This window comes from Magnolia sinica, chromosome 14 (genome assembly GCF_029962835.1).
Source record: "Magnolia sinica isolate HGM2019 chromosome 14, MsV1, whole genome shotgun sequence".
Lineage (NCBI taxonomy): Eukaryota > Viridiplantae > Streptophyta > Magnoliopsida > Magnoliales > Magnoliaceae > Magnolia > Magnolia sinica.
Genome location: NC_080586.1, coordinates 61,335,649 through 61,359,686, shown reverse-complemented (window position 1 = coordinate 61,359,686; position 24,038 = coordinate 61,335,649). Strand labels below are relative to the sequence as shown.

At 39.3% G+C, this 24,038-nt stretch overlaps 1 protein-coding gene across 5 annotated transcripts in view; it reads right to left on the bottom strand.

Annotated features, from left to right (window-relative positions):
* The window catches only part of LOC131225888 (probable NAD kinase 1), a 72,330-nt gene that overhangs the window by 19,991 nt on the left and 28,301 nt on the right, over positions 1-24,038 (bottom strand). For all 5 annotated transcript variants that reach the window (XM_058221493.1, XM_058221490.1, XM_058221494.1 and 2 more), the window contains 3 exons: positions 23,705-23,811; positions 21,582-21,655; positions 7,347-7,425 (listed from right to left, as the gene is read on the bottom strand). In XM_058221493.1, coding sequence (XP_058077476.1) covers positions 7,347-7,425; positions 21,582-21,655; positions 23,705-23,811 — 260 coding nt within the window. The remainder of the gene's footprint in view (positions 1-7,346; positions 7,426-21,581; positions 21,656-23,704; positions 23,812-24,038) is intronic.

Here is a 24,038-nt window from a genome sequence, read left to right as displayed (position 1 = left end):
CATTTGGCACCATGGATTTGGGGGGATTTGAGGGGCTCTGGTTGCTTGGCACCATAAAGTAACTAGGGGTTTCAAATCCACGGTGAAAACTTGGATTACATCTAAAATCCTTCCAAGAGTTGCATGTGTAACATGTGTGTTAGACTATTAATCTATTGGGCACATGGCCCACTAATGATATCCCAAAATAATTAGATGATCAATTGCATCACTATAATTACTTTAATACAATGATCAGCGTCGTCCAAACATTATCCATGTAAATCAACGGTTAAAAATGGTTGGTTAGTTACTCGGACGTGATCTTGTGCTTGTGGCCCATCCGACACTTTGAATTTCATCATTTTCGGGCAAAGTATATATTTCAGTGGGCTTATTACAACCATTGTGTCAAGCATTACATACGTTCACTAATTAAAGATATTAAAGTTGATTTAGTAATTAAATTCAAACCCGTGTAAATATACTATGCATCACTACTTTTGGATTAAAGTTGATTCTGAATCTAGGGTACCAAACACAATAAGGGGGTTTCAAATCCAGGGGATTCCAAATCCATGCTCCCAAATGGGCCCTAAGTCTCTCCATGTTATTAATGCCAAGGAGTTTGAGTGAGAGATTAAGGTGGATTCGATGGTGTACGCCCTAGTATCTAGGGAAGTTACACCCGAGGTTAGTGTGAAGGGACTCCCCTGAACTGAATCCAATTATAGATGAGTTTCACGATGTATTCTCAAAGGACTTATCGGATGAGCTTCCACCCATGAGGGACATGTAGCATGCCATTGATCTCGTCCCCGATGACTCTACCAAACCTTCCTCATTATCAAATGAACCTTGCGAAGCATGTAGAGTTGAAGAAGCAGGTAGATGAGCTCCTTACGAAGGATTTCATTCAAGAGAGTTTGAGTCTGTGTTGTGCTAGCACTTCTTACGCCCAAGAAAGACGACACGTGGCGCATGTCTGTGGACAGTAAATCCATCAATAAATTACGGTCAAGTACCGGTTTCCCATACTACGTCTTAATGATATGCTAGACTTGATGGCGGGTGTCACCTTTTTTTCAAAGATTGACCTCAAGAGCAGGTATCACCAGATACGTATACGCCCATGAAACGAATGGAAGACAACCTTCAAGACGAAGGACGGGTTGTACGAATGGCTAGTCACGTTCTTTGCCTTAACTAATGCCCCAAGCACATTTATGAGACTGATGACCTAGGTGTTGAAACCCTTTATGTGCAAGTTCCTTGTTGTGTACTTCGATGACATTCTTTATCTATAACACATCAAAGGAACAACATCTCCACCATCTGAGGTAGGCCTACAGGGTCCTTAGGAATGAAAGCTTTATGTCAACCTTAAGAAGTGCACATTCATGTCAAAGAACGTTATTTTCTTAGGGTCCATAGCATCATCTAAGGGCATGAGAGCAGACCCCGAGAAGGTCAAGGCCATAGTAGAGTGGCTTGAACCGCGCAATATTCACAAGGTGTGGAGTTTTCACGGCTTAGTAACTTTCTATAGCAGTTCATTGGAGGGTTTAGTTCCATCATAGCTCCCATTACCGATTGCATAACGAAAGGGGAGTTCACTTGGACTAAAGCGGCCTCTAGAGCATTCAAGGAGATAAAGGGCAAAATGAGTGAAGCTCCTGTCATGCGCTTTCCAGACTTTTCTAAAATCTTTGAACTAAAATCTTTGAAGTTGCGTGTGATGCACCTAGTGTAGGTATAGGTGGAGTGCTTAGTCAAGAAGGGCACCCCATTGCTTAATTTAGTGAGAAGTTAAATGACGCAAAGCAACGGTATTGTACCTATGACAATGAGTTCTATGTGGTAGTCTAGTCCTCGAGACATCGGCGACTTTATTTGCTACCTACCGCAAGAATGTTGTTTTTTTATCACAAGACCTTGTGTTACCTCAATTTCCAGAAGAAACTAGACCCTAGGCATGCTAAATGGGTTTAATTTCTCTGGGAATATTCTTTCGTTCTCAAACACAAGGCCGGGGTAGAGAATAAATATGTTGATGTCCTTAGTCGTCGTATGGTGCTACTTTAAAGTATTAGTATGGAAATGACTGGATTTGAGCAGCTGAAAGGAGAGTATCCTATATGCCCATATTTTGGAGAGTTGTACACGTCACTCAGAGATGCTCAGTCGAGCGACAGTCGCAGGTTTGTCATCATCGATGATTTCCTATTTAAAGGTGACAAACTCTACATTCCCCATACTTCCCTCCGTGATTTCTTAGTTTGGGAGCTTCATGCTGGAGTAGCTAGACATTTTGGGAGGGATAAGACCATTGCCCTTGTGGAAGATAGATTCTATTGGCCAAGTCTCAAGCGAGATGTAGCCAAGATCGTTGGGCAGTGCAGGACTTGTTAACTGGCAACAAAAAAGAGGCAAAATACAGGATTGTATACGCCTTTGCCAGTGCCACATGCTCCGTGACGGGACATCAATATGGATTTCGTGTTAGGCTCACCAAAGACTATCAAGAAATACAATTTCATCTTTGCGGTTGTGGACTGTTTTTCCAAAATGGCCCATTTCATTCCATGCTCAAAAATGTCAGATGCCACTAATGTTGTTAAACTATTTTTTTGGTTTTTGAGGTGGTCTGCTTACATGGTCTACCTAAGAACAGTGTCTGATCGCGATGTGCGCTTACATGGTCTACCTAAGACTATAGTGTTTGATCGTGATGTGCGCTTTATGAGCTATTTTTGGAAGACAGTATGGTACATGATGGGGACAAGGCTTCAATTCTCATCAACCTATCGTTGTCAAACAGATGGATAGACTTAGGTCGTCAATACGAATCTTAGAAATATGCTTAGATGCCTCGTGGGGGATCACGTTAGAACTTGGGATACCGTTTTACCTATAGCTGAGCTAGCATATAACAATTCCATCAATAGGTCCATAGGCATGAGTCCATTTGAAGTTGTGCATAGGTATAAATCTAGGAAGCCTGTATATGTCATACCTATGTCAATGTCCCATAGGCCATCACAGTCGGCACATGAGTTTGCACATTACATACATGATTTGCATAGCGAGATTAGAAAGCGGATTAACTTAAATAATGAAAAGTACAAAGCACTGGCTGATTCTCATTGCAAATTTCAGGAATTTCAAATAGGAGATTATGTCGTGGTTCGTATGAGGCCTGAAAGGTTTCCACGGGGAGCCGTTAAGAAATTGCAAGCACGTAGTGTGCGACCATATAAAATACTAAAGAAATTGGATCCTAATGCGGATATAGTAGACCTTCCACCTACCACATGAATTAGCTCTACTTTTAATGTGAAAGATCTATAACGATATAAGGGTCATGCTACTTCACCTTCTGATCCATTTTCAAACCCTCACATAAGCCATGATCGAGTCCCTAACCCACGGCCTCTACCTGACGTATCATCCCAACCTTTACCAACCTTACCCTCCTTGCCTGCTCGAAACGAACAAGTTGAAGATATGCTAGATGCGCAAGTGGTTTCCACTCGCCATGGGGGATTTCATAAATTCCTCGTCAAGTGGAGGAACAGACCGATTTCAGATAGCTCATGGATTACAGAGGCAGATCTGCAGAACTTGGACCCGGACATCCTTGAGCGTTATAGGAGTTGTAGTCCGCCAGATGTGAACTCGTCTCAACCGAGGGGAGTTTATGAGGATATCTGCACGCCCGTTTGGGTGTACTCGAGGATGAGAGCACTGGTATCCTTGTGGTTGGACAACCCATACATGGGGCCTAGTAGTGGGCCTAAATCTTCGTGACATCCTCCTGAGGAGCATCAAACCGTTGATTTTCATTGATATTTCATTCTGACCATTGGATCATGATCAGGACCATCATCACCATCGGAGTGACCGTGGCCACTTGTGCAGCCCAATGGATGATACATAGGCTTAGGACTATCTTAGGATTAATTTTTAGGTTTGATTTATATTTTTGAACTATTTGTGAGAGGTATTATGTGTTTTTTCTTAAAGTATGGTTAATTTGATAAAAGTAAATGAAATAAGGACCTTTTTGTAATTTTAAAAGGTTTCTGAGAGTATTAAAAGAGGGGGGCCGTGTGACCTCTATGATGGAATTTCTCTCTTAAAAAAAACTAAATTTCTTTGTTTCCTTCATCATGTGATGTGAAGTCCTGTTCCATGTGTTTTGGAACGAAGATCGGTGCGATGTCCTTCTTCAAACACGGGAGTGACCGTGGCCACTTGTGCAGCCCAATGGATGATACATAGGCTTAGGACTATCGTAAGATTAATTTTTCAGTTTGATTTATATTTTTGAACTATTCGTGAGAGTTATAATGTGTTTTTTCTTAGTATATGGTTAATTTGATAAAAGTACATGAAATACGAACCTTTTGTAACTTTAAAAAGTTTCTGAGAGTATTAAAAGAGGGGGACCGTGTGACCTCTCTATGATGGAATTTCTCTCTAAAAAAAACTGAATTTCTTTGTTTCCTTCTTCATGTGATGTGAAGTCCTGTTCCATGTGATTTGGAAGGAAGATCGATGCAATGTCCTTCTTCAAACATGGGAGTGAGGGGCTTCCAACTATCGGTAGTTGAATTTCCTCTCCATCCAAGGTACTCTTTTGAGATCTTCATCTTTCCCATTCAAAACCCTTTACACCCTTCTAGAAACCTAATTCATTCTTCTCTCGTTCCTTTCATATCTCTACCCCACCTTAGAGAACACGAACCTTAGCCATCCAAGCCCACACGTGCAGTCGTATGTGATTGTATGGCCACCTCCAAAATTCCCCCTTTTCATCTCTTTGACTCCCCCATCAAAACCCTATCACCCATCTACCCTAAACCTTAATGATGTAGGAAAATTAACCACTTGCCCTAAAAGCTCGAACTGAAAGAGCATGGCGAATTAATCCCTTCATCTCATAGCCCATGCCCCATATCCATGGGTTAGGTCTTTGGTCAAACCCTCCTCATGTGCCCCAAATCCATGGGTTACATCCCCTCGTGGGCCCCAAATCCATGGGTCCTGCCTCACATGAGCCACCTACCTCACACAGGCTCCAAATCACATGGGTTCCTCACATCCACAGTCATTAACAAAGATAAAGGGTCTCCTTGTCTTAAGCCCATAGAACTCGAGAAGTGATGCAGGACAATTAACCACTTGCTCTAAAAGCTCGAATTGATAGAGCATGACGAATTAATCCCTTTATCTCATTAGCCCAGGCCCAACATCCATGGGTTAGGTCTTCGGCCGAACCCTCTTCATGGGCTCCAAATCCATGGGTTCCACTCTCTCATGAGCCATAAATTACATGAATTTCGCGGACCGCATCCCACAGGCCACCCCACTCGAGCCTGGTGTGAAAATGCACTTGCATTAATCACCCCCGATGAGGAGTCTCGAACACGAGACCTCCCGCTCTAATACCAATTTGATGAAGGATAATTAACCACTTGCTCTAAAAGCTCGAACTTATAGATCATGGTGAATTAATTCCTTTATCTCATAAGCCCAGGCCCCATATCTATGGGTTAGGTCCTTGTTCGAACCCTCCTCGTGGGCCCCAAATCCATGGGTTCCGCCTCACACAAGCCTCAAATCATATGGGTTTCGTGGGCCGCCCACCCCGAGTGTGCCCTCGCACCACACAGGCCACCCCACTCGAGCCCGGTGTGAAAATGCCCCCACATTACCTAACCCTAACCCTAGATTCCTTAAATTCCCAATTTCCCCCAAATCTTTCAAACCCTAATTCCCTTGATTCACCTTAAATCCCTAACATGCAATCATCCAAGACCCTAATCCCTTTTAGTTAAAACCAAAATCCCCAAATCCCTTTAGCCAATTGAACCAATTAAGCCCTAATTTCAACTTTTCCCCAAATTACCTAAACCTTGGGTTTACCTACATCTTAATCAAGCAAGCCCTAGGTAATATTAGGTTTTTCCCTATGCTATTTGGATGTCCTTACATTCATTAGATCCTAGTTTTAAGTATTTAATGACCATGCAGGATGTTATTTGTTAATTTAGGCTTGAACTATACATAGTTTCTTCTTGGATTTTTTAGTTGTGTGATTATTTTAGCGTGTTTTATGATTTTTAATTAATTAATTTAATTTAATTTGCTGAATGATCTCCACTCATTGCTTAGATTCATACATTGGTCATGCATCACCTTCTCTTGTCTCCAATTTGTTGCAAAGGTCATAATAAGAAGTTCCCAAAATAAACATTGCAAGAATAGTTTTCTACCAAAGTTTTTATCGTCATCATGAGAATATGTATGTGCGTGTGGGTGGGTAGGTGTGTGTGTGTGAAAATCAGCTTTACAAACAAAATGCCATTGAACACTAAGAATATAATGCTAGAACCACGAAATTTACATGGAAGTATTTTGATTAAAACATTGTAGAGAAGATATTAGAAAGTTGGCTCCACTGTCATACACGTAAAATTTCCCTTATTATAGAGAAGGATAACTACTAGATAGAATGAATACCTAAAACTTCAAATTTAAAATTAGAATATCTAAAAATCAAGCAAACAATTTGAAATTCTCATAAAAACAATTCTGTGGAGAGGGAATTATTAGCAAGTAGTAACAATTGGAACCATTGTAAACTTCACGAACCATTTTCTTCAGCCTTAAAGCCCTCGACAAAAGAACAAAGGGCCTCCTTTAGATCACCCCCCAAAAGAATGAAAAGATCAGGGAAAGGGTTACAAATTTTGTGGGTAACACTAAAAGGAATATATTTTTTTTTCCCTTGAAGCTCACCTGATATGATGTTGTAAGAGAGCCAAAATGCAAAGGAATGATTTGGAAGAACTCGAACCAGACCTATTTGACCCCTCAAAATCCAAGTGGGTTAGAACTTAAAAATCTTGTTTTTACCTGCCCAAATGTTCGCAAGAAATGCAAAAACTAGATTTGATTGAACTTATCAGGTAGATAAATATTTGAATTTTCAGAATACCAGCTTGAGTTTTTCTTAGATTTTAAATGAAGTAATACCAGAATTCTTTCAAGCAAATAGAGTCAACTCATCAAGCTTATCAGCACTCGACTGAGTTTCTAAACTATGCTATGTCTAAATCGATATATGTGTACACAAGTGTGCATATCTCTGCCTAAGTTTTCGTATTTGAGTGCATGCATTTTGGTGTGAGCTTTCAATTTCGAATATTTTGAACCGTATACAGGATATGTTAATTAAAGAAAAACATCAATTTTCTCATAAACAAAGCAACACCAAACATAGTAACTAGGAATTGACCACGGTAGATGGAAGCTTTTATGGGTTATTAATACTACATGAGAGAGAGCATGGAGGATACGGAACGGTGTCATGAAGCCCAGAGACCCTAGGGAAAAAGGGACAATAGGAGGAACAGGTCCTTTGAACATCGATGCTGCCTATACATAGGAAACAAAAGAAAGCAACCATTCAAGGTTTTAGAAAAAAGCAGTCTGATGTAAATAAAAATATATATGCAAATTGATATCAATAATATAGAAATGGAACAACTCATCACATGAGAAATGTATCCATAGCAGTGAACATTGTTTTGCACAAGAATCATGAAAGTAGACACAATTCGTACGAAGGTCAAATGAAAGACAGAAAGATTTGCTGTATACAAATGAGCAGTTCTTTAAATGTGAAGCCGCAAATACTATATAGATGTGTATGGAGTACTAATCACTTCTACCTGCCATTATTCTAAAGCAACATAAGTTTACTTTTTAGTCTCCCATTTAAAAAATAGGAGCAATGGATAAAATGTTTACAGTAGGTCTGTCAATGAGGGAGGTAAAATTCTCTGGAGAACTATTCCGCATGCCATCTCTTGGGGAAGCTGGGAAAGAAAGGAACAGTAGAATCTTTAAGGACAAATTGTCTTCGGTTAATCGAGGGCTTTCTGTTAATGCTTTCTATTAGGAAAACTCATTTGTGTGTTTATGAGGAATACCATACTGTTAAGAACATTCAATTGTGTGTTCCTGAGGTGTACTATACCAGAAAGGATCCTTTTAGATTAGCTTGCTTATGTCACACTTATCTCTTGTAAGTTGTAACCATTAGAATCTATAAATAAAGGTGAGAGATAGAGGGAGATTAGGCTCTCCAATCTTTACTTCTTTTTTCTTCTTTTCTATGGTTTAGGGTTCCATTAACATGGTTTAGGAGAGCCCCTAAACAGTAGCCCTCTTTCCCATTTCTTCCTTTCCCCCTTCTTTTCTTCTCCTTTCCTTCTATACTTGTTTTCTTCTTTGCATCTGATTATCTTTAAGCATCCTGTGCTTATTGGAGTGGTCCACAGCTTGTGTGGTGATGAAAGAAGGATGTCCCATCATCACCACCGAATGCCCAATAGGATCTACCACCTTCAACATATAGGTACATATAGGTCCATAGACCTCTTTAACATCAATGGGCAAATCCATAGGGCCCATTTCAATTGTGTTAATGGTTATGGGTTTGGGGTAGGCCCAATAGGATTTCCCCCTTATTGCTTGTGTTTTTGGTCTCGCAATATGGTAGACATTATGTATATTGTATCAGGGACAGTTTTGTTATATTTCCGTTTTTTGTGTAAAAGAGAGGGACTCTCTCATGGTAGACATTATGTATATTGTATCAGGAACAGTTTTGTTATATTTCCGTTTTTAGTGTAAAAGAGAGGCACTCTCTCTCTCTCTCTCTCTCTCTCTCTCTCTCTCTCTCTCTCTCTCTCTCTCTCTCTCTCTCTCTCTCTCTCTCTCTCTCCTTTTTTCATCTCTACCCTAGTCTGCATGGTATCAAAGAGAGGTTAGAAGTGGTTCGGGTCCCGAATCCTCTCCATTCCATCCCAAGTTGCTGGATCTAGATTTGGGGATCTTCTAGAATGTAGAGAATTAATCGGGCCTTAAGGGAAAGCACTTAATGTGTGTGTTGCATCATTCTTCGAGTAGAAGGAAATGATCACAAAAAGGAGCATAGATAACTTGACGAATAATGAAGGCTTGCTAATTTTTTATGATGTGATGTTTAAAGTTGCCCGTTTGTGTTGGTTGCATTGTGTAGACGCAGTTTTTGGTTAAATATTCTAACTCGTAAAGTCGCGTGCAAAGTGGGAATGGTTTTGACATGGATTGGAATTATTTTGGGCCAGAGATTTCTGTGTTATGTGATTTTGGACGTATAGTCGTGTGGATCTTCCTTTAAGATAACTGTTCTTCATTGTTGTTGAAGTTAATTGTTGAATGTCTATGAAGCCCAAAAGTGTAGTTGGTGGTTTCTCATCTCTAAGGGAAATGCAGGGACCCTCCTTCCATGCATCAATAACTTCTGTAAAGTTGAATGGGAAGAATTATCTTCTATGGGCCAAGTCTGTTGAGGTGTTCCTCTAAAGCCAGTAAAATAGATTAGTTCCTCACGGATCCTAAACCAGAGGATCTGATCCTAAATATAGAAAATGGATGCATGGGGATGCCCAGATTCGATCTTAGTTGTGGAATAGCATGGAGTATGAAGTGAGCACTATGGTGTTCTTAAACACAACCAGTGTTTGAGTTGTCGGTATTGCTACAAGTTTTGTTGGCCAAAGATAAAGATAAAATATCGTTATCGCCGCCGATAATATCGCTGATAACCAGAAATGCGAGGGAAACATGGGAAAAAAGGATGGTTTCTTTTTTTTTTAGTGAAACTTCAAGAGATGTCTAAATACACATATTTGCATATTTAGGAATAAAAAAATACATAATAAGTTTTCATTTAATGGAGCCTAAAAGCATGTGTTGTTATAATAAATCCAACAGTCTAATCCATCCTTCCAACTATCCAAATAAATCCAACAGTCTAATCCATCCTTCCAACTATCCAACCATCCATCCATCCCATCTATACATCTAACCATCCAATCCATCCACCCATCCAACCACCCCATCCATCTAACCCACCCATCCATCCATCCATCCATCCAATACAATCCATCCATCCACCCATCCAACCATCCCATCCCATCCATCAACTCATCCAAATTCTAATCCATCCACCCATACAACCATCCACCCACCCATCCATCCATTCATCCATCAACTCATCCAAATTCTAATCCATCCATCCCACCTATACATCCAACTACCCATCCAAACATCCATCCCATCTATACATCCAACCATCCATCCATCCCATCTACCCATCAATCCAACCATTCATTACATAATCCATACAAATAGGTTTCTTAAATATTTTTTTCATTAAATACATTTGTAATTTATATTTAAAAAATATTTTAAAATAAATCCAAAAATTAAAAATAAATAGTGTAATCCTTTATTTTCATTTAAATGGCCCCAATGGGCCCCATTTAAAGAAAGAAAGAAATAATTTGTTTTATCTCAAAAATAGATTTATTTTATTTTGTGTGTGTGTGTGTGTGTGTGTGTGTGTGTGTGTGTGTATATATATATATATATATGGTAAAAGGTACTATGCGCTCGACCTCACAAGACCGTCCCATGAGGTCGAGTTGTGTGGGCCCCACCGTGATGCGTTTCGAACATCTACCCCATCAGTCAGATGCACCATTCCATCATGGGTCTAGGTCTCAAAAATCAAGTCAATCCGTGACTTTTGTGGGCCACACCACATACAGAAGTGGGGAGGCGCCGTGCACCATTAAAACATTCATAATCATTTTTTGGGCCCATCGAGATGTGGTTTGCAAATCCAGCCCATCCATTATGTGTGTCCCACTTGGATGAGGGTTCAGAACAAGTTTCAGCAGCATTCAAAACTCAGGTGGGCTCCACCAAGTGCTTTTATATGTTTTTGGCATGTCTTCACATGATTTTAGATGGTATGGCCCACCTGAGTTTCGTATACGGCTGATTTTTGGGATATCCCATAATTTAGAGGGGACCCATCAAATGCACGGTGTTGATGGTCGACACGCATCACGGTGGGGCCCACACAGCTCGACCTCACGGGAGCTTATCGTGAGGTCGAGCGCATAGTACCTTTTCCCTATATATATATATATATATATATATATATATATAAAGGGATTTTATATACAGGCACTTAGAAATTGAACACGTGGCACACAAGTGTTAAATTAAATTGTCCAAATTGTGGTACCCTACGTAGCTATATCATGAATCCAAATTAAGCTTTTTTTAATCATCTGAGTATTTGGTTGGTGGACATTTATTGGACGGTTAAAATAAAAAATCCAATGGTCTTCATTTTTAGCCCATGACCTAACATGATATGGCAAAATGAATGGACAGGATGGATTTCTGACAAACATCATGGTGGGCCCCACGACCCCCGCCTAACTTCTGAGGCAGGAAGTTCCTGCGGAAGACCTTGTGTCACTGCAGAACTAGGAAGCGGATTGCGTGGTGTGCCATACACCACCGACCTCTGTATTGACGTCACCAAGTTTTGTGGGCCCCAATATGATCTGTGTTATATCCAAATTGTTCATCCATTTGGCGAGATATTTTTAGGACTTGAACCAAAAAACGAGACATATCCAAAGCTCAGGTGGACCACACCATAGAAAGTAGTGGGGATTGAATACCTACCATTGAAAATTTCTTGGGGGTCATAGAAGTTTTGGATCAATCTTATATTTGCTTTTTCCCCTTCATCCAGATCTATGTGACCTTATGAACAAGTTGGATGGAAAATAACTATCATGGTGGGCCCTAGGAAGGTTTCAACGGTGGGAATCACTGTCCCCATTGCTTTCTGTGTGGTCCCCTTGAGATTTGGATCTGTCTCATTTTTGGGCTCAAGCCCTAAAACGATCTCGTCAAATGGAAGGACGGTTTGGATATAGCAAAAAGATCATGGTGGAGCCCATAGAACTCATTGGCATCAACACACCATGGAGGTTGGTGTGTGGCACACCATGCAATCCGCTTTCGTTGAACCATCGGCGTGGGTGTTATAGAACCTAGCCGTGGAGTCTACCTCAATGTATGTGTTGTATATCTACGCCGTCCAAGGAATGCCAAATCGGTTACGTATCGGCCGATACGGCCGATACGTAACGGTAACGGTACGCACCGTTACCCGATTCGGGGCCGTATCGGCCGATACCAATTTTTGTACCCGTATCGGCCGATACGGGCCCGATACGGGCGTAACAGTCACCCGTAACGGTCAGCCCCGTAACGGTCGAAAAACGGCCATTTTTTTTTGCATTTTAAGGTCCGTTTTTGATGTTTTTTCGAAACTTCTTGCTTCCAAACTCCTTCTCACTCCTTCTACTGCTAATTTCGACCAACCTTGGCTGGATATTTGAGGAAAAAACACATTATATTGGCGGATTTTGTTGAATCAAAGCTTGGTGGGCCATTTTTCATAAATTTATCAAAAATAGGTATTTATACTTTTTTTAATATGTTTTGCTGTTTTAATTATCTCATATGATGTGTTAATCATAGTAGAACATGTTAATATCCATTTTACAGATTTGGGGTGCCATTTAATATTTTTTTAATATTTTTTCTATTTACGCATGAATTTTGCCCCTTTTTTTAAAATTCAAAAAATCAATTTTTAATGATTGTTTTGCTGTTTTAATCACTCCATATGATGTGTTAATCATAGTAGAACATGTTAATGTGCATTTTACAGATTTGGGGTCCCATTTTATATTTTTAAAATATTTTTTTCTATTTACGCATGAATTTTGCCCCTTTTTTTAAAATTCAAAAAATCAATTTTTAATGATTGTTTTGCTGTTTTAATCACTCCATATGATGTGTTAATCATAGTAGAACATGTTAATGTGCATTTTACAGATTTGGGGTCCCATTTTATATTTTTTAAATATTTTTTCTATTTACGCATGAATTTTGCCCCTTTTTTTAAAATTCGAAAAATCAATTTTTAATGATTGTTTTGCTGTTTTAATCACTCCATATGATGTGTTAATCATAGTAGAACATGTTAATGTGCATTTTACAGATTTGGGGTCCCATTTTATATTTTTAAAATATTTTTTTCTATTTACGCATGAATTTTGCCCCTTTTTTTAAAATTCGAAAAATCAATTTTTAATGATTGTTTTGCTGTTTTAATCACTCCATATGATGTGTTAATCATAGTAGAACATGTTAATGTGCATTTTACAGATTTGGGGTCACATTTTATATTTTTTATATATTTTTTTATATTTACGAATGAATTTTGAGCCTTTTTTTTTAAAGTCGAAAAATCAATTTTTAATGGTTGTATTACTGTTTTAATCATGCCATATGATGTGTTAATCATGGTAGAATATGTTAATGTGCATTTTACAGATTTGGGGTGTCATTTTATAATTTTTTTCTATTTTCGAATTAGTGACTTTATGTTTTTATTTACTTATATTGGACAGGTTTTGCCTTGGAGCTTCTTAGGGTTTAGTTAGAATATAAAATCATCTTTATTAACATAGGTCATACACGTATACACTCATACTCAAATCTAATTATCTAGTGTCTACCTAAGCCTAAAGAAATGTCTGGATCTGGCCAACAACAAGTAAGTGATGATATTGGATGGCAACATTGTGAGAGGGTTGGTGGTACTAGGCACCAAATGAAGTGCAAGTATTGTGATAGACTAGTGACTGGTGGAATTACCCGGCTCAATCGACGTTTGGCACATCGCAAGGGTGAAGTTGCGCCGTGTAGTAGAGTACCGAAAGAGATGATGCGTTTGAGGCAGGCTAGTCTGGTTGGGTCGAAGGGTAAACGTGCTGCTGTACAAAAGAAGAAAGATGATATTTTGGATGCAGCTCGACAGGAAGTGTTTGGTCCTGAATATATGGGCATTCGTGATGAAGATATTATTGATTCTGACGAAGATTCAGATCGAGAACTTACTATAGCTAGGAGAGAGAGCTTGCGTCTAGCTCGTGAAGAGGAAGAACGTCGCCGCATGTTTGGCACGCATGGGTCAGTGCGTGATACAGGGGGGGGGAGTGGGAGTGGGAGTGGGAGTGCAACTGCTTCTGCAGGTGGGGGTGGGGGTGGGAGTGGAGGGGTAGGTTTGGTGGGTTACGACGTATGTTTGGGAGCCGACGACAGACATCTTCACATGATGCCCCTATACGTTTGGATGAAGAAGTAAATGAGCCTAGGAGACCCTCTATTGATCCAATCCTATTTAGGAAAGAATCAACTAAACAAAAGAAGATAAAACAAATGTGGAGTAGAACTTCCGTTGAGAAATTAGGTAGAGCAGCAGCAAAGTTATTTATACATGCCAACATACCTCCTAACGCAGCCAATTCTCCATATTGGCAGGTGGTAATTGATGCAGCAGAAGCAAGTGAAGGAATAAAAGCTCCCACGGCTAAGGAGATTAGGGGAAATGGACAGATGCAGAGTATGCGGATGTGAAAGCATACGTGGCTACCTTTAAACCTGTATGGCAAGCCGGAGGATGCACAATCATGTGTGATGGTTGGACTGGCCCAACCAGACGCAGCATGATCAACTTCATAGTGTACCGCCACTTAGGAACTATATACCACAAGTCAATTGATGCCTCAGAGGCAACCAAAAATTCTACTTATATTAATGAACTAATGGATAAAGTTGTGGACGAGATTGGAGAGGAGAATATAGTGCAGATTGTGACAGATAATGAAGCAACATATAAGCTTGCAGGACATATGTTGATGGATAAGAGAAAACATCTTTTTGGGTCACCATGTTCTGCCCATTGTATTGATCTTATATTGGAAGATATTGGGAAGAAGAAGAATGTTAAGGAAATGGTTGAAAGGGCAAGGGAAGTGACGACGTTTATTTACAACCATAATCAAGTAGTTGCAATAATGAGAAAGTTTACGAAAGGACGAGAGTTGTTGAGGCCTGCGGCGACTAGATTCGCAACAAACTTTATAGCATTAGAGAGTTTATTCCAGCATAGAGAAGAGTTGAGTGAGATGTTCGCTTCCCGAGAATGGCTCAACACAAAACATGGGAAGAAGACATCAGGAATACCGGTCGAAGTTGTGAACACCATACGGGACAACAAATATTGGAAGAAGGTCAAGGCGATCCTAAAGGTGATGGAGCCACTAATGAGGGTACTCCGTCTTGTTGAATCCGATGAAGCACCTACCATGGGCTTCATATATGATGCCATGGATAAGGTAAAGCTTGCAATTCAACGTGATTGTAGAAGTTGGCAGACTTATTGGAAGATGATCGACAAGAGATGGACAAACCAACTCCATCACGATCTTCATGCCAAGTTACTACCTAAATCCTAGGTATAGATATGCCCAATCATTTGTTGCGGATGATGAAGTTCGTGTCGGGCTAAAAATGTGATAAAGAGATTAGAGCGACTTAGATCTGCAAATAAAGGCATTAAATGAATTAGATACATTTGGAAATCGCCAAGGTAGCTTTGGAGATGCTCTTGAACAGCATGCCGTATCTAGATTGAAACCGGACGAATGGTGTATTAATTTCGGAGAGAGTACGAAGGCTCTCCAAAAATTGCAGTAAAAGTTTTGAGCCAGACAACATCTTCCTCTAGCTGCGAAAGGAATTGGAGTTGTTTTGCGCTCATTCATTCAAAGAATAGGAATAGATTGCAGACTAGAACATTAGATAGACTTGTCTTCATGCACTACAATATAAAACTAAGAATGCGACGACATCATAGGAGCATTACAGCTACTGATGACGGAGACTACTGTCCAATAAACTTGGATAATATTTATGATGAGGATGACCCACTTCTACCTTGGTTGGAAACAAGGGAAAAACAAATTGAAGAGGATAGTGAAGAATTAGAAATTGATGACCCAGAAATACGCAGAGCGCAACAAGAGAGTCGTGCAGATGTGTTGGACCCAGTAAGAGGGGCAGCGTTTATGCCACGTACAGATACGGCTCAAGATCAACAAAAGAGTACGAGCAGTGGTAGCGTGACCGTGTCGGATGAAGACGATGACCCCCCTGCCCCTGGTGCTGGCACTTCTGGTGTTGCTCAGTGCCCTATACAGCCGTCTACAGATCATGATGTCGATGAACAGCGACGAGGTGGTACACGAGGTCGGACTTATGAGTGTACCGAGTCACGATACAGCCAGCAGGAGGTGGGTACATCTAGTGGTGCACCGGGTCCGAGAGGTTCGGAACATCAGCAGGCTCATGGTCTTGGTTATTATGATGGATATTCTTATGGTGAATTGAATTATGATGGTTATACTGAGCCTGTTCCATCACATTCATGTTGGAGTAGCCCTCCTGATCAATATCCATATGATTATAGATATCCAGATCCAAATCCAAGTTACTCATCACAGCAGACGCACTCTCAATCTCAAGATTCTCAACAGCCTGAGTATGGGCACCAGTATGGCTATTCGACGGGCACTGGTGGATATCCTTACTCGGGGTCAGAGTCGTTGCCTAGTCAGGATCAGTCATCCTCTAGTTTCGTTGATCTAGTATTTCCTTCTGGCACTGGATATTATGGATATGTAGCACCTACACCTATCGGACAGCCTCAGCCTGATGGTGACGATGACGATGATGTGGAGGTCGAGCAACCACAAAAAAGCAGATTTTCATTTTGGTGGTGACTTGTGATTGTGACTTGTGAGTATATATTTGTGTTAAGGTAAGTATTTGTTGCAGCAGACAGCTCACAACAGTATTATTGCAAGAAGCCATGCACACACTTGACACTGCCGAACTTGTATTTAAAATAGCTCCCCTGACAACCAATCAAGTAATCCTTAATCAAGTTGGATGGGAGTATATAAGTCAATACTAATTTTTTATTTTTTATTTTTTAATATTCTTGATGTTAGGTCATAGAAAGGAATCACACTATCACAGTCACGTGCACCACACTGCACAGGACCACAGGTATGTTCGAGAAATTCCTCAAAAATAATTGCAAACACCTGATGTAAGATATTTCATTTTACATTCATTCTAATATATCTATCATTGATAGTAGATAGTTAGAAAATTAAATATATGATCAAATTCAGGTTATCTGGTTCATAAATTCATCAGACAGTCCGATACAACTTCTCACCAAAGAGTGGACCGTTACACCACCATAAACATGTTCCAAATTATAAATGAATGCATATTTGGAATGCTTAGAATATTCTGGATTTAATCCATATTTTTTCATATTTTTTTGGCAAAAAAAAAATTTTGCGCCGTTACGGGCCGTTACGCCCCCGTATCACCGTTACGCCCCCGTATCCGTATCGGTTTTGGAGGACACCGTTACGCCAACCGATACCGATACGGGATACCTTGACGCCGTCCATCTGTTCTGCTTGTTCATTTTAAGACATGAGTGGAAAAATGAAACAGATCCAAATCTCAGGTGGACCACTAACCACACTATAAGAAACAATGGTCATTGACCATTAAAAACTTTTTGTGGGCCGCAAAAGTTTGGGATCATGCTGATATTTGTTTTTTCCCTTCATCCAGGTCTCTATGTGACCTCATGAACAGCTTGGATGCAAAATAAACATTACGATGGACCCTTCCAAGTTTTTAATGGTGGGTGCTTAATGACCATTGTTTCTTGTGTAGTCCACCTGAGACTTGGCTGTGCTTCGTTTTTCGGCATATGCCCTAAAATGACATGGAAAAACGGATGGACGGCGTAGATATACATTTCATGCATTGAGGTGGGCCCTATTGAGTCATCACACATCCTTATTAAAAAAGGAACCCGATTCTTTTTAAACTCTAAAAATCCTCCATAAACAAAGGGACACAGAAACCCTAAAATCCTCCATAAGCAAAGGGAAACCGAAACGCTTTTTCCTTTTTTTAACCCTGAAATCTAGTTCGAAACATCTTCAACGTCAATTCTCACAGGGAAAATGGAGAATTTTTTATGGAAATCCAGCAAGATTACGGAAAACTCGCCGAAATTCTTAAAATTCATTACCCTAAAGGAAGACTTGTGGGTTTATTTCGTACTTTTGAAGACCGGAGTTGTCGATCCACAATCCAACCACCGAAGATCTTCCAAAACTCCTCAAAATGTCAAAATTTCGCCATTTTATTGGAAAATCGAAAAAAATCAGTGAAATCTAGCCAATATCCAGTAGACATTCGAAATTTAGGGTTTTCGGTACGATGAGCCACCGATACCAAAAATATCGACAATAATTCGATATTATCGCCAATAATTTAAACACTGAACAAGCCAAAGATGTATGGGATACTATGAGAAGGATGTACTCCTTAGAACAAAATTGTCTTGTGTGCGTCAATTATACAAGGAGATATTCTGATTTTAAAAGGGAGATGAGCCTCTTGGTGAGTACTTCATAAAATTGACTGGAATGTGGGAAGAGCACTTTCCATATATAATCCTATCACCTCAGATGTCACCCTCATGAACAAGCAATGGGAAGATGATGAAAGTAGTGAAACTTTTGTTCGGACTGACAAAAGAGTACCAATCGGCAAAGTATCAGATTTTAGGAGGAGCTTTTATACCCTCAGCGGTAGAGGTTTATGCGAGGCTTTAATGAATCTTGTTGGCAAGTGAATTTGACAATGTTCATATTAATGCATCTGATAAAATTGCATTGGCCTCTTCATCCAGTTATTCTTGTTCACGTGGAGACCGTGGTGGACGTGTTGGGCATGGTGGACATATTGGTGGGATTTTCTTGCATTTTTCCAGGTGTCTCCTTAACATTGATGATAGTATCACTGATTTGGATCAGATAGAAAAAAGTATTTATACCGCCAGTTAGCCGAAAATATCAATTATATGATATTATCGCCAGATGTCACCTATATTATCGAAAATATCAACGATATGGAAAATCCAGTTTAGTGGGAGTTTCAACAATAGCAACTAAGTGATGCAAATATAATCAATGATATCAACAATAATTGGAACACTAAATACACGACCCAAAAAATCTCCCAATTGCTAAGATAGGAAAACCACTATTCAATATATCGCTAAGTGGTTTTACCAAGCCAGTATTGCTTTCAACACAGTTAAAATGAAAAACTTCAAAGTTATGGTTGAGACATCAAGTCAATTTGAACTTGGGCTTAAACCTCCTACATATCATAAAATGAGGGAGATGTGCCTCAAAGTCGGGGTTGATTATACATGATATAAGGAATCGTAGAAAACATATGGTTGTTCACTCATGGCCGACGGATGGACCAATAAATCTAGTCGGCCTCTTATAAATTTGTTGGTTAATTGTCTAGCTGAGACAATGTTCTTGAAGATCGTGAATGCATTGGGTCATCCTCATACTGGAGATTACTTGTTTAAATTATTAGACAATGTAGTCAGGGAAGTAGGAGAGGAATACGTTGTCTAGGTAATTACAGACAACGCATCCTCATATGTAGTTGTCGGTTGTCTTCTTATAGGGAAGAGGAGTTGTTTATTTTAGACCCCTTGTGCGGCCCATCATGTTGATCTTATCTTAGAAAATATAGGTACGTTATTCTTGAAAGTGATTGCAAGGGCTAGAAGAATGAAGGTCTTTATGTACAAACACGTCATGCTTCTCCATCTAATGAGAAAACATATTGGGTATAACTTGCTACGTCTAATAGTCACCCGTTTCGCTACAGCCTTCTTAACACTACAAAGATTATATTAAAAAATTCGAACTTAGAGGCTTTGTAGTGTCGGCCGATTGAACAAATGGGCTTTGGTCAAAGAAGGCTGAAGAGAAGCAAGTTCAACAAACCATCGTTTCGTAAAAGATTTAAACACAAGTGGCAAAGGCACTAAAAGCGTCTGAACCCTTAGTCACTGTGTTGCGATTGGTGGACAAGATGAGAAGCCACCAATGGATTACATATATGATGTGATAGAAAGGGCAATAAATAAAATCATGGACCATTTTAACTATAGAGAGTGGGAATACAGGCTCATCATAGATATTATAGATAGAAGATGGGGTAGTCAAATGTCATCTCCATTGTATTCGGCTACCTACATCCTTAACCCAGAGTGTTTATTCACTTCCCTCAATCCGATAGAAGCGCAAAGCACACATGGTTGGATTTATTGACGTGTTGGAAAGAATGGTTCGAAATAGAAAAGAACTTGACAAGATGTTAGTTCTACTAGACGTCTATACAAAGAGTGATGGCATATTCTTAAGGAATATAGCCATCAGGCATCGGACAATGAAATTGCCCAAAAAGTAGTATGAATGTCTCTTAAGTCTTACTGTCTTAGACTCTTAATCTCTTACAAATAGTTTTTTACGATCTAATCTACAAAGTCAACATACTTAAATTGTTTCTCTCAACTAATTGATGGGTTGCCTATAGAGTGAACCTGAACAGGAAAGATCCAACTCTAAATAAATTGGCCATGAGGATTCTTGGACTCATATGTTCTGCTAGTGGTTGCAAGCGCAACTAGAGCATGTTCAAGGCAATAAGTTTGGAAAAATGAAAATGTTATAGTTTGGTTTATAAATAAGTCTAAGCTAATGCCTAAAACACTTTCTTTCATGCAGATTCACACCAAGAAAAGGAATCGACTTAAACAAAAGAAACTCAACAACTTGGTCTTCATCTAATATAATCAGAAATTGTAAGAACGATTCCAGGCTAGGCGAGAAAAGCTTCATTTCTATGATCTTATTTGCTTAGATAAGATGAATGCAGATAATGAGTGGCTTGTAGAGATGGGGGACCCGGTCTTTGCTTGTGAGGAACTAACAGGGGTCCAAAGTTAAAGATATACGGATCGGCACCTAGAGAAGGTACTTCCACTCGAAGGCGAATGAGAGGTGGGCGAGCAGTAGCAGTCAGCTCGTGGAAGAGATTGAGGAGATAAGAGGAGATGATGATCAAGTTAAAGATCAACCATTAAATTTTGATGAAGTATTAGTACATGTACCAATGATGAAGAAATAGAAGAAGACGAAGTATAGGTGGAAGAAGGAGATGGCTCTAATTATGACAGCGATGATGACGATGGTGGTGATCAAATGCCACAATGGCAATCTGTGAGAAGCTAGCTCTATCATCAATGATATAACCTTCAAAGCACATCCACGGGGAGGTCAAACCAATTCTAGTTGTAGTTTTTACATACAAAATGTATGAGATACAAAAAAAAAAAAAAAAAAAAAAGTTCTTATGCTAAGGCAGATAATTGAGAATTTCAAGGGCGAAACTATTCCATATGCAAAAACATCATAAAAGTCCTGGGTCAAAAAGGTCAATGTATCACTTCATTCAAAAGGGCAAGAATGTTGTCTATAAATAGCACGGAGTTTAAGCCGGTTCATTGATCCGGTATCAATGTCACCAGAAACATGTCAAAATTGACTCAGAAATTACCTTTAACAAGATAAATTTCATAGAACAAGCTGACTTCACAAGCATGCCATGGAAAAATATTTTAGCTTAGCATGTGAAGAGAAACAGTATGGCATAAGGCAAGAACACGTTTCTACTTGAAGAAAACATAAGATAATAATGCTCCAAAAAATGCTCAAATGGAGAAGGCAAAGGTTACATCAATCTCCAAAAGGAAAAAAGAAAAGAAAAGAAAAACATACCCAAAGGACAGTCCCGTCACCACCAAGAGTTACAACTAGATCAACCTTTGTGTGCAAGAGTAATATTTCCGAATCTATCATTTTGAGGTACCCAAGTTAGTATAATTTCTCAAAATAAATACCACGTGAAACTTATAAAAAGCAAAATGGTGACCTGTAATAAGTCCAAATGACTCATAGGTTGTCATAATGGAAATGCTTTTGCACCAACAAGCGATGAGGTACAAAGAACAGATTGTGACATTCCTTTCATTTCATCTATACTACCATACAAAACAATGTACATTTAGAGATTCCTTCATATCATTTAGTTCCAAATTTAACCTTGACTATAAAATTCCACCTGATAGCATTTGCAGTTACCAGTCCCGAGCATGGATAAAGGGGGGCTGATGTTAGGTGGGCGGCTGGTCTTAACTTTTGACAAGCTACCATGAGGATGAATCATGTTCCTAATCTTATTGAAGATAAGACCTTAGATACCAATAATTATCAGAACCTAACTCATAAAGCCAACCCCATGCATAAATATAACCTTTTTCCTTTCTTTTCTTCTTCTTCTTTTTTTTTTTTTTCCAAATTTGCCCTCTGGCCCAATGGAGAGGTCAATGGCTATTTGAGATGGTATATAACTATTTTATCCTTTAAAGATCAAACTACAAAGTGCCCACAACTCAATTAGTTCTCACATCTCATTTACTCTATGCATGCCAAACAACACCATCCAAATCAGTCCCAGTTGTGGATGAAGCAAAGCCTAGAAACCGCGTTGATCTGATGATCTTAACCAACTGATTCACTTATTGAATTTGGACCTTGCCCAGTTTCAATTTCCCCCTTCCATTTGATTGCAACCAACAGGGCAACTAAGATCATCCGATCAGTGTAGCTTCAATCTTCAATGAGATTCACAATTTTAATGGCCTAGATTGGCATGCATGTATGCCATGTGGGTGACCAAGTTTGGAAACCAACTTCTCTTAGACACAAATTCCATATGATAAATAACAAGAAATCTTGAGAAAGAATTGAAGCTAGATTAGGAAAGTTAGCACCAGAATTATATGATCCTCTACCCATTTAGAGTACTCAGAGGAAATACAGGTATCTGGATGGGGTATGCTTATCTTTCATAGTACAGGTTTGTTGGGCCCACATGCACATCTGCACACCGCCAGTAGGACAAACTTACATGATTGTAGAACATCTGATCCATATATCATGTTGGAGTGGGAACCGACCATGTAAATGACCTGGCCCAACTAGCAAACTGGTCAACTCATCAGGTAGGCTGACAAATACAACAATAATGGACAGTCTTAAAAGCTTTGATTATTTTTATGCCCATTGTTGTCATGTACATGTGCCTTACAAATAGCTGGTCAGACTGACTTTTTGGCCGATGATCTGCACAGTGGGTCCACCTGATACACAGCTCAGATGTCCTACACATGCAAGGGAGGCAGGTTTGTGAGCCCCACATGCAACCTATCCACAGACAACTTTAAACAAAGCACACAACGATCTGTTAAGTGTGTACGGCATTTAAGCAGTGCATAAGATGGCCCCCGCTGTGACTATAATCATAGTCAAATCAGGTTGGGCGAATCATATTAGGGCACCATCTTATGCATTGCCCAGATGTCCCACACACTCAGCTTGCAAACCACATGTGCTGCGTGCGTGTTTGAAAATTTCATATTGAACATTTCAGGAGTTGCTTAACATGGTCATATTTTCTACAAACTATAAATATTTGGACTTTAAGCTTTGAACCTAGAGTTGCTTCTTAGTAATTTAATCATAGTAATATTACCCAGAGCCATACACAATATAGACTACACTAAAAGTTCCTTTTTTCTGTATAAACTAGATAAAAATCAAGCTACATTTCCTCAGGGTTCGAATTTTAGTTTAGTTAAATTGTACTGCAATCAAACAATCATGAGAATAGCATTATAAGGAAAATTATCAAACTATGTGAGAATAGCATTACAAGCAAAATTATCGAACTATGTGCTCATCAAGGTTAAGAAATCACTAAGGTCCAATTGCTATTGCTTAAGAGATAGTATCACAAAAATAGTATTCAAAGCAAAACCTAATAAAGTCTTAGTGCTCACCATCTTGCCAACTTTCTACAAAATTGAAATAAGAACTCTCTGTTAGCAGTTCACTTCTCACTCGAGGTTCCACAAAAACATTTATTTTCTTGTGATCTTTCAACCATCTGCATGGATAAGAATGGATAAGACTAACAAAGAAAACTAATGTCATGAAATAAAACCAAGCATAGCTATTGCACATGACCAGAAGAGATGATAAATAAGGAGAAAAAGTTCACAAAGAAATCCAATCAATCCATTATCACATCACAATAAATGCCACAATAACCTTGTCTGAGCAAGTGTAGCAAAAGCACACTTGCTTTTCATACATCCCAAACATTTCAACCAG